Below are 12,813 nucleotides of genomic sequence, written 5' to 3'. Positions count from 1 at the left end.
AAATAAGGCAAGACTCCAGAATTCACTGGACAATATGAGAAGATAAAAGATCACTCAAACTTATTTGTGCAGTTAAAGCAATCAGAAACATCTAAGGAGTGGGCGAGGATAAACAAGCAAAATGCTCAGAAAAATGAGCATCACCATTCTCTGGGGCCAGGTGGCTACAAGAGTGGCATTCCTAAGTGGGATGAATTCGAGCAGAAGATGATTGATGCAGGGGTCACTCCGCAAACATCCACTTGGCCTGGAAGGTGCAGGAATTGGTTTTCTGGGCATGGGGGAAAGTTGGACCCAAAGACAGGGGTGCTTGTGGAGCAGGCAAGTCTTAAAAATGCCTCTCAAGCTATACTTGCTGCAATAGAAAATGCTCAAACGGGGGTGTTCCAGCCCGAGAGAGAGAACGACGAGCTTACACGCGCCCTCAAAAATCCTGAACACCCGGGACGAACACGAGGCAAAGGCGTTATTCCGTGGATTGAGGGGTTTAAGGACTGGAGCGACTCTTACAAAAGCCGTTCGAGAAAGAAGAATCATGAGGCAGCCAAGAAGAAGCAGGATGCTGACCGGCTTGAGGATTTGGAACGCAAATTCTTGCGGCAGTAGGAGCAGATCGACACACTTAGCCAGCAAAGGACGCCTCATCTACGAGAGCAACCAGCAGATCCAGCATTGGATAGTACTGCCCCATCAATGCCGAAAAGCAATGTGGATTCCACTGGGGACCTTGCCGACGATGCACAGCTGCTGGCTCTCTACCCCGTGGATGAAATCTGAGAGACGGAAAGTTGTGAGCTACACATGAAACTCAAGAACATATCCATGAAGGCAGCGGTCGGCTATGCTTTAACAAATCCCCCTTATGCAACCTTCAATTGCACTCCGATTCCCCCTGGCTATATGCTCGTGTCGGGGTGGATGAAGTGATGTTGGGATATGAGTCACTAGAGCTCGACATTCCTGGAGGTTAAGGGCATCAGACATTGCAAGAAGTCTTACATGGTCTCTCCTTATGAAGAAAGGATTACATCATCTTTCTAAGGCCATCGACTCCTCCTCCAAGCCTGTTGCGTCAGCTGACTCCACCCTGCCAGCCCGACACAGAGCGCGGCGCTAGTCCGCCACCGCGTCAGCCGACTCCATCCCACCCCGGCATGGAGCCCGACGCTAGTTCGCCACCACGTCAGCCGACTCCATCCCACCCGGCATGGAACCCAGCACGAGTTCGTCACCGCGTCAGCCGACTCCACCCCTTCAACCCGCCACCGGGCAGTCATTTCATTTTCTGATAAATAACCAGAGTCCAAAGGGGAATAATCAAAGGAAGAAACGCATCCCTCCTCCCCCGCCAAAGTTGGCTTACGAGAAGACTACGGAGGACAGAGATGAGACAGTGACTGCTGAGTTGCGGGCCCATTTAGCCAAGAGAAAGCCCCCGCCAAAGCAGATAATACCTCTGGAAATCGTCAAGCGCGTTCTAGTCAATCTTGCGGACCCGCCGCGTTCGAAGAGAATTAAATCAGACTATGACCGCTCTATTATCAAGTCACATCAAAAAGGGCAAACGAAGGGGTGCTCCTTACTAAAAGAAGCAGGAAAACCATTCCCCAACTGGGAGAATAGTCAGTGCAATCGATCCAGCCGCTCAAGGTGGGTACCGATGAGTTCGTAATCGATGGTAAAGAGATGGCTAGAGAGGCCGATGTCACTGTTTCACAACTCCTAGGCAACGAGAACATTCCCGCCACGGTGGAAGGGGATAACCAACTAGTATGGATATTTCAACCCAAGAAACCTCTCGTCAGGCCTAAGCTTGTCAAGCAGCTATCAACGCAAATGTACAGATTACATAGCTGGTACATGAGGGAAGCAGAACTCGGGCTTACGGGCCTCATGGTGAAAGTCAAGGCAAAGCATTTCTTCAATGAAAAATATTTGTGATTGATAATCCAGAATTTTGGCAGTTATACAATCAAGACGCACTCGATAAATCTCTCGTCAGTTGCTATTGTCTGTATGTGATTTCTTTCTGTCATTCAAGTCCCTAGATCATCGGCTCATTCATTTGCCTCTAATTGTCCTCACTATATTCTTTTATGTGTGGTGTTATGCAGAATGAAGATATTTGAAATAAAAAAAGATGGAGTATATGGAATTGGTTGCATTGACCCAAATAGCATTTATGATAAAGCGGTAATAGAATTCGCAAAAGATATAGAGGAGAACTTGTTCCGGTTTAGGAGATACTAAGTCACAATAAAAAAAAATATTTCCTTACAACTTCAGGTGAGTGTTACTGTCTTGTACTATAAATTCTATTTTGCTTACCCGATCGATGTTAAGTTTACGTATAGTGCTTGATGAGTTGCATGCATGCCCACTTATACAACGCAAATTCCATTGAATCCTGGTAGTCATTACGGTTGACGAGGGAAGAGTTCACGTAGTGGACTCACTAAGAAAAGACGAGGACGAGTACCTGTCCCTGAAGTTGATGTCCGACCGGTAATTTCAATCATTATCGCACTTTGTCGTCCTCTTTAGTTCATTTCCTGATATCAATTGATCAATGACTCCTTTTATTCTTTTTCTTTACCAGGCAGGGTTTGGATCCGGTTCATCAAGAATGCTCGCGGTGAATGAAAACCAAAGCTGCGATGGACAACGTCGAGGGTAATTAAGTAGTACTAGCTACGTCCGTGCATCTCTTTAGTTCTAGTTTCAATACCATTATAATGCTTGATTATTATCTGACTGAATTCTATTCTCGTAAAGTATTGCATGCGGTAGGAACCGGGGAATAATCTATGTGCATACTATGTTTGCGAGAACATTCGTGAACAAACTGAACGGGTCAAAAATCCAGGAACTCGTGAGGTACGTAAACAGTATTCACTATTTTTATATTATGATCTAATATATATATATACGCACATATAAAATATTCATATTGGTCTCCTTCTTTAAAAGATATCGAAGAAGCGGGAGGAACTCCTCCGAACGGAATGCATACGAGCACTTCAAGAGGAAATTTCGGGATTTTTTCTAGAGCAGGTCATAGATCCTAACGGAGAATACCACTTCACCAATTAATGCATGCATGTAACTAATCGGCAAGTTGTAGGAGAAATTATATATACAAAATTGTATATATATGTGTGTGTTATATAATATGCATGCATGGTCGTACGAGAAATTCTATGATATATGATTAGTCCTACGAGAAATCCTATGATATATGCATAATGTGTACGGTTTTTACTAGCGTAAGATATGTTTTAAATGAAAAAGAATTAAATGGGAAATAGAAAATGAAAAGCAAAAATAAACAATAAATCCCAAAACCCCAAATCACCGAAGCATGTAGTCCCGGTTGGAGTTACCAACCGGGACTAAAGATCCCGGTCACGCCACGCACGTTGCCAGCCACGTGGAAGGGTATTAGTCTCGGTTCGTGACAAATTGGGACTAGGGGGGTTTTTAGTCCCAAATTAATAGTCTCGGTTGGTGAACTGGGACTACAGGCCTTTACCAACCGGGATTATAGTCCCATTTTCTACTATAACCACCCCCTCCCCTCTCCTGCCTCTATCCCTAGCTAGCACGGGTGTGTGAGGAAAACTCTGTAACTGACTTGATATGGAAAAAATAAATGAAACAGATTTAGGTGGAGGGTTTTGCCCTCCCCCGGTGACCTTAAAAAAACCCTCCTCAGATGTGGTGGAAGGATCGACCATCTTCCCGTGAGAAAGGCGACGACCCTCGATCCAGTAATGGCAGGCTGAGGCTTGATAAGAAGAAGAATGGACAACCCCAGCACTGCTCAGCTAAGATAGGCAAGCTAGCTAATCAAGCGTTCATCTTCACATGTGCATCTAATTATATCTCCCGAAGCACGCTCTGCCCCGACTAGCTTTTTCCTAGGGATTGAACACATATACTACTAGTAGGTGGTTAACTATCACTGATCACCGGGACGAATAATTACCCGTGCAACCAAGCGTGAAAAAGCCCAACGTGCCGCGAACATAAACTAATATCTTGTTCCTGCCTTGGTGGGTGTGGTTGAAGTGGAGTTCTTCGATCCTGGAACAGGGAATTAGGTCATGGTCGTCATGCATGCGTCGATGGATGGCCCTCGGTCGATCGATCGAGCTGTTGCATCACAAACAGCGGCAAAGAAACTAGTGGCGAAATCAGCATGACTAGACCAGTCACCATTAGTCTTCCTTGTACGGAAAAGTACGTCCTGACAACGAACAACTGGTTGAATTATAGAAGGGTTGTTTGGGATCCTCCTCGATCTGATTTTGATTTGATCGCTAGCTGGGACTAAACGCGCATCCACTGCTGTCCACTACATCTGCTACGCACGCACGTACTGAGAGAAAAAGATTCTTCATTTTCTTCTTTCCGGCAACAACCGGTCTACCCTATACATGAATATTGTGTGCAAGTGCAACTTGCATTCATGACGACACAATGCATGGGAAAATAAGCCCACTTTCGGTTTCGTTGCAAATGTTTAGTGCCTGGTGCGTATTGGTGCATGTAAGGATTTCCAATTACATCGATCAAACATGCATGTGTGTACACCAGGTTTACTGGAGAAGAGCAATTATCACCTCCTGCATTTACATTATCTCAAATTTGGATCAGCTGCATTTGACAGTCAAATAGAATGTAGATGCCTGCACATCCATGCATGCATATACTAGGGCCAGAAGAGAATGTAGTACATTATCTCTAGAGATGGTCTCGATCGGTGTGAAGACTCAGGTGAGAACACAGCGTCACTGTTAGCCCGTGGGATGATCACTTTCGCTTAATTAACAACAACTGGGTTCCTTAATGCTCCCACTGTTTAATTCACAGGGTGGCTAATGGCAAACGGACAAGGCTCGGCGCGTCACTAATCACCCTGGACATCGCAAACGACGGCGGATTCAGCTGACGCTACTGACAAGATTAGGTCGAAGAGGAAGAGGTTAACCAGCTAACTAGCCTTTTCTGACGAAGTAGCTGCCCCTACGGCACTACATCGCTCGTGATGCCGCCGCTTTTTTCAATGTGATCCTAATCATCACCTCCTTAAACCTGATTAGTTTACTGGGGAAGAACAATTAATGGTGGGTTTGGTGATGCCTCAGGGTTAGGGGAGCTAATTAGATGGGGGACGAATGGGTTATAATTATCTGCAAGTTGGAAACTTGAATTACATCATCAGAGATGTACTGCTTAGTTAATTTGCCGCGTCCTTGAGATGGTGGGACAGCATGATTAGCGCCAGTGCACGCAATGTATCTACTACTCCCTCTGTCCTAGCTTACAAGTCTCACATGTATTTTAATAATCAAGAGTTTGACCATTAATCCGTTCAAAAAAATAGTACTCCCTCCGTTCCTAAATATAAGTCTTTATAGAGATTTCACTAGTAAACCACATACGGATGTATATAGAGATATTTTAGAGTGTACATTCAATCATTTTGCTTCGTATGTAGACACATAGTGAAATCGCTTAAAAGACTTATATTTAAAAACGGAGGGAGTAGTTTTATAACATTGAATTATAGCATTGGATCGTGTCTAAGAGAAGCTTTCAATGGTATTATTTTTTGGGCACATAACTCCTATTTTGTCTACAAATTAACGATCAATGTTTTTTTACTAGATAATTGTCCATGCATTGCAACATGATATAATAACTCTAGTATGTTAGAGCATTTATAGCCGGACTTGATAAATCCGTCTCTCTATACACCCGCGACGCGTCCGGACACGTCCGTAGCCAGTTATCGTGCTCGCCTCAAATTTGCTACTCTGCATTCGAGTATCTCATATTTTAATCCCTATCTTTACCTACTAATAAAGCAATTAGTGCTTCTGTCGTCCGTCATTAACATTGCCCATAAAGTTGATGAAAATTACCCACAATTGTCACTTATAAGTCACAGAAAACATTCCAAACAGTAAAATCTTCGGACTGGGCCGGCCCATGTAGGCACCTCCTATATTACGCTCTGGGCATTGGAAAAAAATGTAGCACGCCTATTTGGGCCGGCCCATGCGTGGCCGTCTGTTCTTTTAGTTTAGTTTTTTTATTTTACTTTTCAGTTCCATTTTTTTCAACTTTAAGTAATTTAGAACTTCAAATAACTTTTCTTAAATTTAATAAACTGAGAAATTTGAAATAAAATATTCAAATAACATAATTTTTTTGAGAATTCAAAAACTTCTCATGAGTTTTGAAAAATGTTTGCGTATACAAAAAAATGTTTAAACTTTTATAAAATGTCTGTAAAATGAAAAAAGTCAATAATTTTAAACAAAAGTCCGTGTAAAAATCTTAAAAACAGTTCGTGCCTCTGTTTTTAGTCTCATTTTTTATTTTCATTTTCTGTTCCATTTTTTAAAATTTAAATAATATCGACTTTTGAAAAACTTTTGCAACTTATAAAACTGAAAATTTTGAAATAGAATCTTGAAGAAAACATAAAATGTTTGTGAATTCAAAAAATGCTCGGGATATTTGTAAAAGTATTCCCATATTCAGAAAAATGTTCATAATTTTGAGAACAATGTTGGTGAAAGCAATAAAAGTCCATGATTTTGAGAAAAAAGTTTGTGTATTATTTTTTAAGTGTAATTGAAAAAAATGTTTGCTAATTCAAAAAATGTTCATGCATTTCAAGAAATGTCCTAAAATTTGAAGGACGTAATATGATCAGCATCCTTCAAGATTATAATTATTTTTGTCGTCCGTCGTGGCAGTTTTATAAAAACATCCCTCTGTTTCTTCGTAATCAACCCGCGGTCCTTCATTAAGTGGAAAAAACGTTTCGTTTTTTCAAATAAACCCCTGCATTGGGGTGGGCCAAGGCAGCAGCCAGCCACCGACTCCTCCCGAGCCCGTGATCTGCTCACTACGCCGCCGCCCCGCTCTTCCCGCCGGTCGCCGCCTCGCTCCTCCCAACGATCGCCGGCCTCGATCCACGCCGGATCCCGCCGCCGGCGAGCTGCCGAAGCCTTCGCCCCCAGCCGTGCCTCCTGTGGAGCTCCGCCCAGATCCGGAGCGCAGGCGGAGCATCTGGCGATTGAGGAGATCCTCACCGACGGGGGTCACCGGCGTCGAGGTGGGTCTCTCCCGACCATGTCTGTGACCACCCTCTCCTTCACCATCCACAAAAAAACGAGTCAAGCGACCGCCTCCCACCCGCATCTAGATCCGCCGCCAGCCTGCATCCTTCACTGCATCATCCTCCCCGCATCCGGCCTGCGTACTCTCCGCCGCACCGGGGCCCAGGCCGACGTGGTCCGCTCCGGGCCCTATACCTTCCGCTCGCAACCCCACCCCTTGGATAGGGTTTCGGAGGAGCTGCTCGCCACGGAGGAGATCCTCACAAGCGGTGGTCGGGCTTGCACACGCGCAGCGAAGTGAGGCCGGGGTTGGGCGATGGCTCTCCCGACACAAACCGGATCGAGGTAAGGCATGGCGTCTCGGGCACGTCGCCGCATCCTTCCCAGCCCAGACGCACCACCCCATCCAGCCGCCGCATCACCGCGCCCGCCGCCCAAACTGGTCTCGACCGTCGCCGGGATTCCACGGTTGCCACAACACTCGCTGGTGATGTGCATCGTTCCCGCAAGACCCCCCTCCTCCCGCGAGCTCCTAGATGGATCCTTCTCCATCTTCAAACGGAGCAGATCCACCACCCAGCTTCGACATCGCGTCGCATCCCCGTGCCCCCGCATTGTTCCAATGCCCATCCCTCGCCTTCCTCTGCCCGAGGCCTCCCGTCTTGTCTTACTCCCTGCAGATGTCATTTAGTTCGATATGGCTGAGGCAAGGAGGATGGGGAACAGTTGCTTCTGCAGGCGAGGGGCTATATCGAACCCGGAGGCGTGCACAATGGAGCCGAAGCTTTCCTAGGAGACGCAGAGGTGAGCCGCTCTTCAATATGATAATTACTTTTCCTAGGAGACGCAGAGGTGAGCCGCTCTTCAATATGATAATTACTTTTAGTGTCGTATATACTCTAAGCAGCTACTGATTTTCTGAACCTGAAGTCTTTCCATTGTTTGCACCAACTAGGCAAAAAGGAAAAAAATTCCACTAATCCAAGTTACGTGAATGTCTTAAGGTTTGGAGAAGACCATCAATTGGTACTGCCGATCCATCAGGAGGCTAATTCCCACTGTACACCAAGGGGGGCCATCACGTTTCTGATGTAATCTTCACAACCCAATCCGGGATCTTGATTTGTATGTCACAAGTACCTGTTATTTTTCAAGGATCTAAATTGTACATGATAAATTAGCAACTGTGTCTTCAGTGGTATTTTTAGATGGTTCCTCCGGCCACCACTTGTCCACCTTGCAAGAAAGGTAGCAGAAGGCTAGGAAAAAATCATTGGCATTGTGGATGTGGACCACAGGATAATTTGCAACACTATGTTAGTATTCTAAATCACATGTTTATCTAAGGCAAACATGTGATGAGAGTTTTGTGAGATATTATACCAGTTTTGTTCTTCTAGAATATTATTGGTAGAAACTGCTGGCCAGCGACCCAAGTATGGCCTTGGGCATCTTTTCCAACTAAAATGCGTACATGTTTTGTTTTGCTGACAGTATTTCTGAGTGACTTGCATCCATGGAGCAAGGAGTAGCAAAATGTGACATCGGCAGGGATGATTGCAACACATATCTAACGGGGATTCCTAAAGCATGTTGCAACTATGCATTGACTTATTTGACAGGCAACATTGAGTATGTTCCTTATGTGCTTGAACACATTATACTATTTGGGGAGCCAGCCACAGCATGCTATACTCCGTTTGGTCGCAGGTATGAATATGGAGTTTGATGCTTTTTTATTAACCGTAAATTTTGATGATTTGCATAGTGTTCTTCTTCAGCTCTTGGTCGGAAGCCACTTCTCAATAAAGATACAGAAAGTTCACTTGGTATTTAGTTTATAAAGGGACTCCACAATTTTCTGAATCATGCACAACAATATCATGTCTTTGTATGTCTATGTACCAATTCACTGATTGCAACACACGGGGCATTGAGTCTATGTGAAAGACATCTTTCTTGCAAAAGTAAGGCCATTTGAAAGCATTGTATTTTACTTTCAAGAATATAATGATTTTATTGATATCATAGCTTCTTCATGATGATTATAACATCTGTAATTTTACTCAAATTCCGCAGATGCAGAATAATCATTCAGTTGTTCATCCCAGGGAATCAGGGGAGTGCTCCCTGTGATGTTGCAAGTTGGTATCATTTCATTCGCCCCTTTTGAAGGAAAATAAAAAAACAAGAGGCACACCTTGGCCAGACTTCGAGGATTCCTACGACGGTGTGGTAATGAATGGGTATGTATATTCCCTTGTGACATGCACAAATATTTGAGTAGCATGTAACTATTCGTACAACCACCTGATGTGTGTGAAAAATGTGATAGAATCTCTCACAAAGAGTTGATGGCTAGATTCCATGTCTTATAGAAGACAAAAGAAATATCCTGACTGTTTGAATGTTATGCATTCTCTAAGGTACGGGTTGCCCGACCAGCGCGAGGGGGAATGAGGAGACATGCCAGCAGACATGAGGGCAAACAAGCAGCGGCGAACGATGGCGTTGGGTGGCGCCGCCCTGGGTTTCATCTTCGACAGCGCAATGAAGGGGTTGCACCCTGGCAGAAAGTACTTCTACAAGGTAGTGACATGGTGAATGGTGACTACTGTTGCCACATATGAATATCTGAAGGATATATACATGACCGGCTTGCCTGAGCAAACAAGTAGCGGTATAGGAATATTGATTTGGCAACTCTGAGTTATTTCCATTCAAAATCGGTGTATAAGCTTTTGTATGCCATCAAATGTGGAAATTGGCTTCAACTAACATTGTTAAGTTCTTGCTGAGTGACCTTTGCATGCTCTTGAACAGGTATAGGGTCCACTCTGGCAAGCAAGCTTCCCTAGGCTGGCCTTAGTGTGTTGAGCATTTTGATCGGAAATCTTATCCCAATACTTTTGATCATGCATTATTGTCATTCGATTTCGACAAAAAAAAATTGTTTGAACTTGCCATGTGAAAAATCAAGTTAGAGCGTATCCATTTTACTTATTAGTTTGTTTTTTGAGAATGATATGGGATTTACAAACTGAAAAAGTATCAATTGTTTGAAAATTATTTTTAACCAAAATTGTTTGAAAAATTGTTCTGATTTGGCTGCTTGATTGATTTTTTAATGGTTGTTTGATTGATTGCAATTTTGTTTTAATGGTATTTTTTGAACTGCCTAAGCATATATTTGTTTATTTTGTACACCCGGTGCAACGCACGGGCCCTTTTGCTATATTCATATAAATCACGCAAACAAAATCATATGTGCTACATACTACGTACCGCCCTAGCTATCGTCATCGGAGATATCCACGACGCCCGTGTCGGGTGCCAAGTAGACGGCCATGTAGGAGGGCTCCGACTCCTCCTCCTACTCGATCTCATCCAAGTAGGAGAACATCTCCGCCTTCTTCACGGTCTGCTTCGCCTCCATCTCCTGCCGATGACGGTGTCTGGCCTCTGCATCCAACTCCGAGCGAATGGAATCGAGGATGGCATGCATATCCACGTGCCATGCGTCCCTCACATCCTCTGCCGCCTCCTTGTCCTCCTCCTCTGAATCAACTTCATCTGGAGGTAGCCCCACAGAGATTCGGGCTTCGTGCCTTGCCCGGATCTTCTCAAGGAGCTGCAATCGGCGCTCCACCGTTAAAAAGTGACGGTGTTGTAGGGGCATGACTTAAATAGTCGAGCTATAGACGGTTGTGGCGGATAGGGAGTGGAAAGTGGCGGCGAAAACGGACTCGAGAACGAAAATATGGAGGGGTAGGGTTTCGATGCCGGCGGTCGGCTTAATAAGTCGGTCTAGGGACTACGCGGCCCATCGAACCGGCGCCACGTGGCGTTCACACCCCCTACTGGAGGAGGCGTCCTTCAGACCGCCAGGTTTCCGGTGATTCTGGGTGGATCCACGATGTTAGACCAAGGTGATGGACGTGCATGGGCGCCCCCATATCCGCCCCATATTTGGGCTGGATATGTGGGGTGCCGGTGAGCCCGGACGTTTGAGGTCCGTTTAAGGTGTCTGTTTGGGTCGACTTTCTGTCATTGGTAAGTGACCAGGCGGCGTTTCCTATTTGATGCTCGTGAGCGTCGAGGTGCTGCCCTTTCGCTGAAGCACTCGATTGAGAACCGTGAAACGGGCCGGCCCAATTCGAGCGTCAAAGCAATGCCACGCAAACCGGTTTTGCGAACCTTCCAAGAGGTTCTCTAAAATTATTTTTTTGGTTTTTTTATTTTTGCCGGTTTTCTAGTTTTCCTACTTTATTTTTTATTTTTTGTTTCAGTTCATTTTTTTGTTTCTGTTTTTGTTTCTTTTCTTTTTTACTTTCCTTTTATTTATCATTTATCATTTTCAATTTTTATTCTTTGTTTTAAAAAACCCTTTGAAATTTTGAATTTTGTTCATGATTTCAAAAAAAATTCATATTTTTCAAATGTGGTTCACTTTTCTAAAATTTGTTCATAATTTTAAATTTTGTTCATTGTATATCAAAAAATTATTCAATGTGTATTTAAATTTTATTTAGCCTATATAAAAAATGTTCAGTGTGTAGTTAAAAATTGTTTAGTGTGTATTACAAGAATGTTCCATGTATATTGAAAAGTTCTTCATCGTATATCACAAAAAAGTTCAATGTGTTTTAGATGTTGTTCAGTGTATATGTCAAAAATGTACAATGTGTAGTTAAAAGTTGTTCATCGTATATCACAAAAAAGTTCAATGTGTTTTAGATATTGTTTTGTGTATATCACGAAAATGTTCGATGTGTAGTTAAAAGTTGTTCGGCGTATATTAAAGAAAAGTTCAATATATATTTAAAAATTGTTTATCTTACATAAAATTTAATAAATGTTTGAAATTTCGTAAGTGTAATCATGTTTTAAAGAATTATTCACGTTTAAAAATAATTTTTAAAATAAGTTCAAGAAAACATTGTTCATTCTTTTAGGGAAGATTACAAACGGATCTACCGATGCACATAGTACCTCAATGGTGCCGCTGTAATTAAGACATGCCCAGTCCGTAGTTGCAGCGGATGACAATATTGGATCCTGCGCTGGTAATTTTTCGTTTTTATTACGTTCGCTCAACTCCTGGGAATGGGCCGGCCCGTTTGAGAGAAACCTTCAGCGAAACCTCCTCAGATTAACGCTGACGAGCATCGAACACGAGCTGTGTGATGAGCCAGGCGGCTTGTCCGACGTTTAAGACGAGTATGAGAAGTCCGGTTGTACATGTTTTTAGCCTGTTTTTATCAACTCACACTATGTAACTAAATGTTTATCATATCTTGCATGTGATTACAAACTTCAATAAATTTATTTGTTATTGCAATCAATGAACTCTCCATTGCGCTTAATGAGGCTCCTACTGCTCATCTACTACAGAGTATATGTCTTGGACCAAATTCACTCTGTTTTATTTGCAGATGACTTATTTGTTTGTGGACAGTCCACTTTACAGGGAGCTCACACCATGGCTAATCTAATAAACCAATTTTGTGCTATTTCTGGTCAAACTCTAAACTGGTCTAAATCTGCTATTCTTTTCAGCTCTCATGTTTCTCCTAATGCTATGCAGGATATCAAGCAGATTTTCCCTGTTTCTTCTTTGGATGCAAATTTTACTCATCTTGGTCACCTGTTGATTCTTCCAGCTAAAAATAGA

The 12,813-nt window shown here is 43.3% G+C and overlaps 1 protein-coding gene and 1 long non-coding RNA gene across 3 annotated transcripts; both read left to right on the top strand.

The window, feature by feature from the left end:
• The first annotated feature begins 1,686 nt into the window (after positions 1–1,686).
• On the top strand, positions 1,687–7,672 carry LOC123396656. The gene is made up of 4 exons (XM_045091528.1): positions 1,687–1,896; positions 2,600–2,673; positions 2,791–2,877; positions 6,774–7,672. The coding sequence occupies exons 1-4, from the start codon at positions 1,687–1,689 to the stop codon at positions 7,438–7,440; spliced, it is 1,038 nt and encodes a 345-aa protein (XP_044947463.1). The 3' UTR covers positions 7,441–7,672.
• A 1,084-nt stretch (positions 7,673–8,756) lies between these two features.
• On the top strand, positions 8,757–9,937 carry LOC123395826. Of its 2 annotated transcripts, XR_006609837.1 has the most exons (4): positions 8,757–8,849; positions 8,921–9,106; positions 9,219–9,385; positions 9,566–9,937. It is a non-coding gene; the product is annotated as an uncharacterized LOC123395826 (long non-coding RNA). The 2 variants fall into 2 exon arrangements; XR_006609836.1 differs by lacking the exon at positions 8,757–8,849 and having other exon boundaries at positions 8,872–9,106.
• Positions 9,938–12,813: the final 2,876 nt, after the last annotated feature.

The sequence above is a fragment of the Hordeum vulgare genome, chromosome 5H (genome assembly GCF_904849725.1).
Source record: "Hordeum vulgare subsp. vulgare chromosome 5H, MorexV3_pseudomolecules_assembly, whole genome shotgun sequence".
In the NCBI taxonomy this organism is placed as follows: domain Eukaryota; kingdom Viridiplantae; phylum Streptophyta; class Magnoliopsida; order Poales; family Poaceae; genus Hordeum; species Hordeum vulgare.
This window is presented reverse-complemented; position numbering and strand designations above follow the sequence as displayed.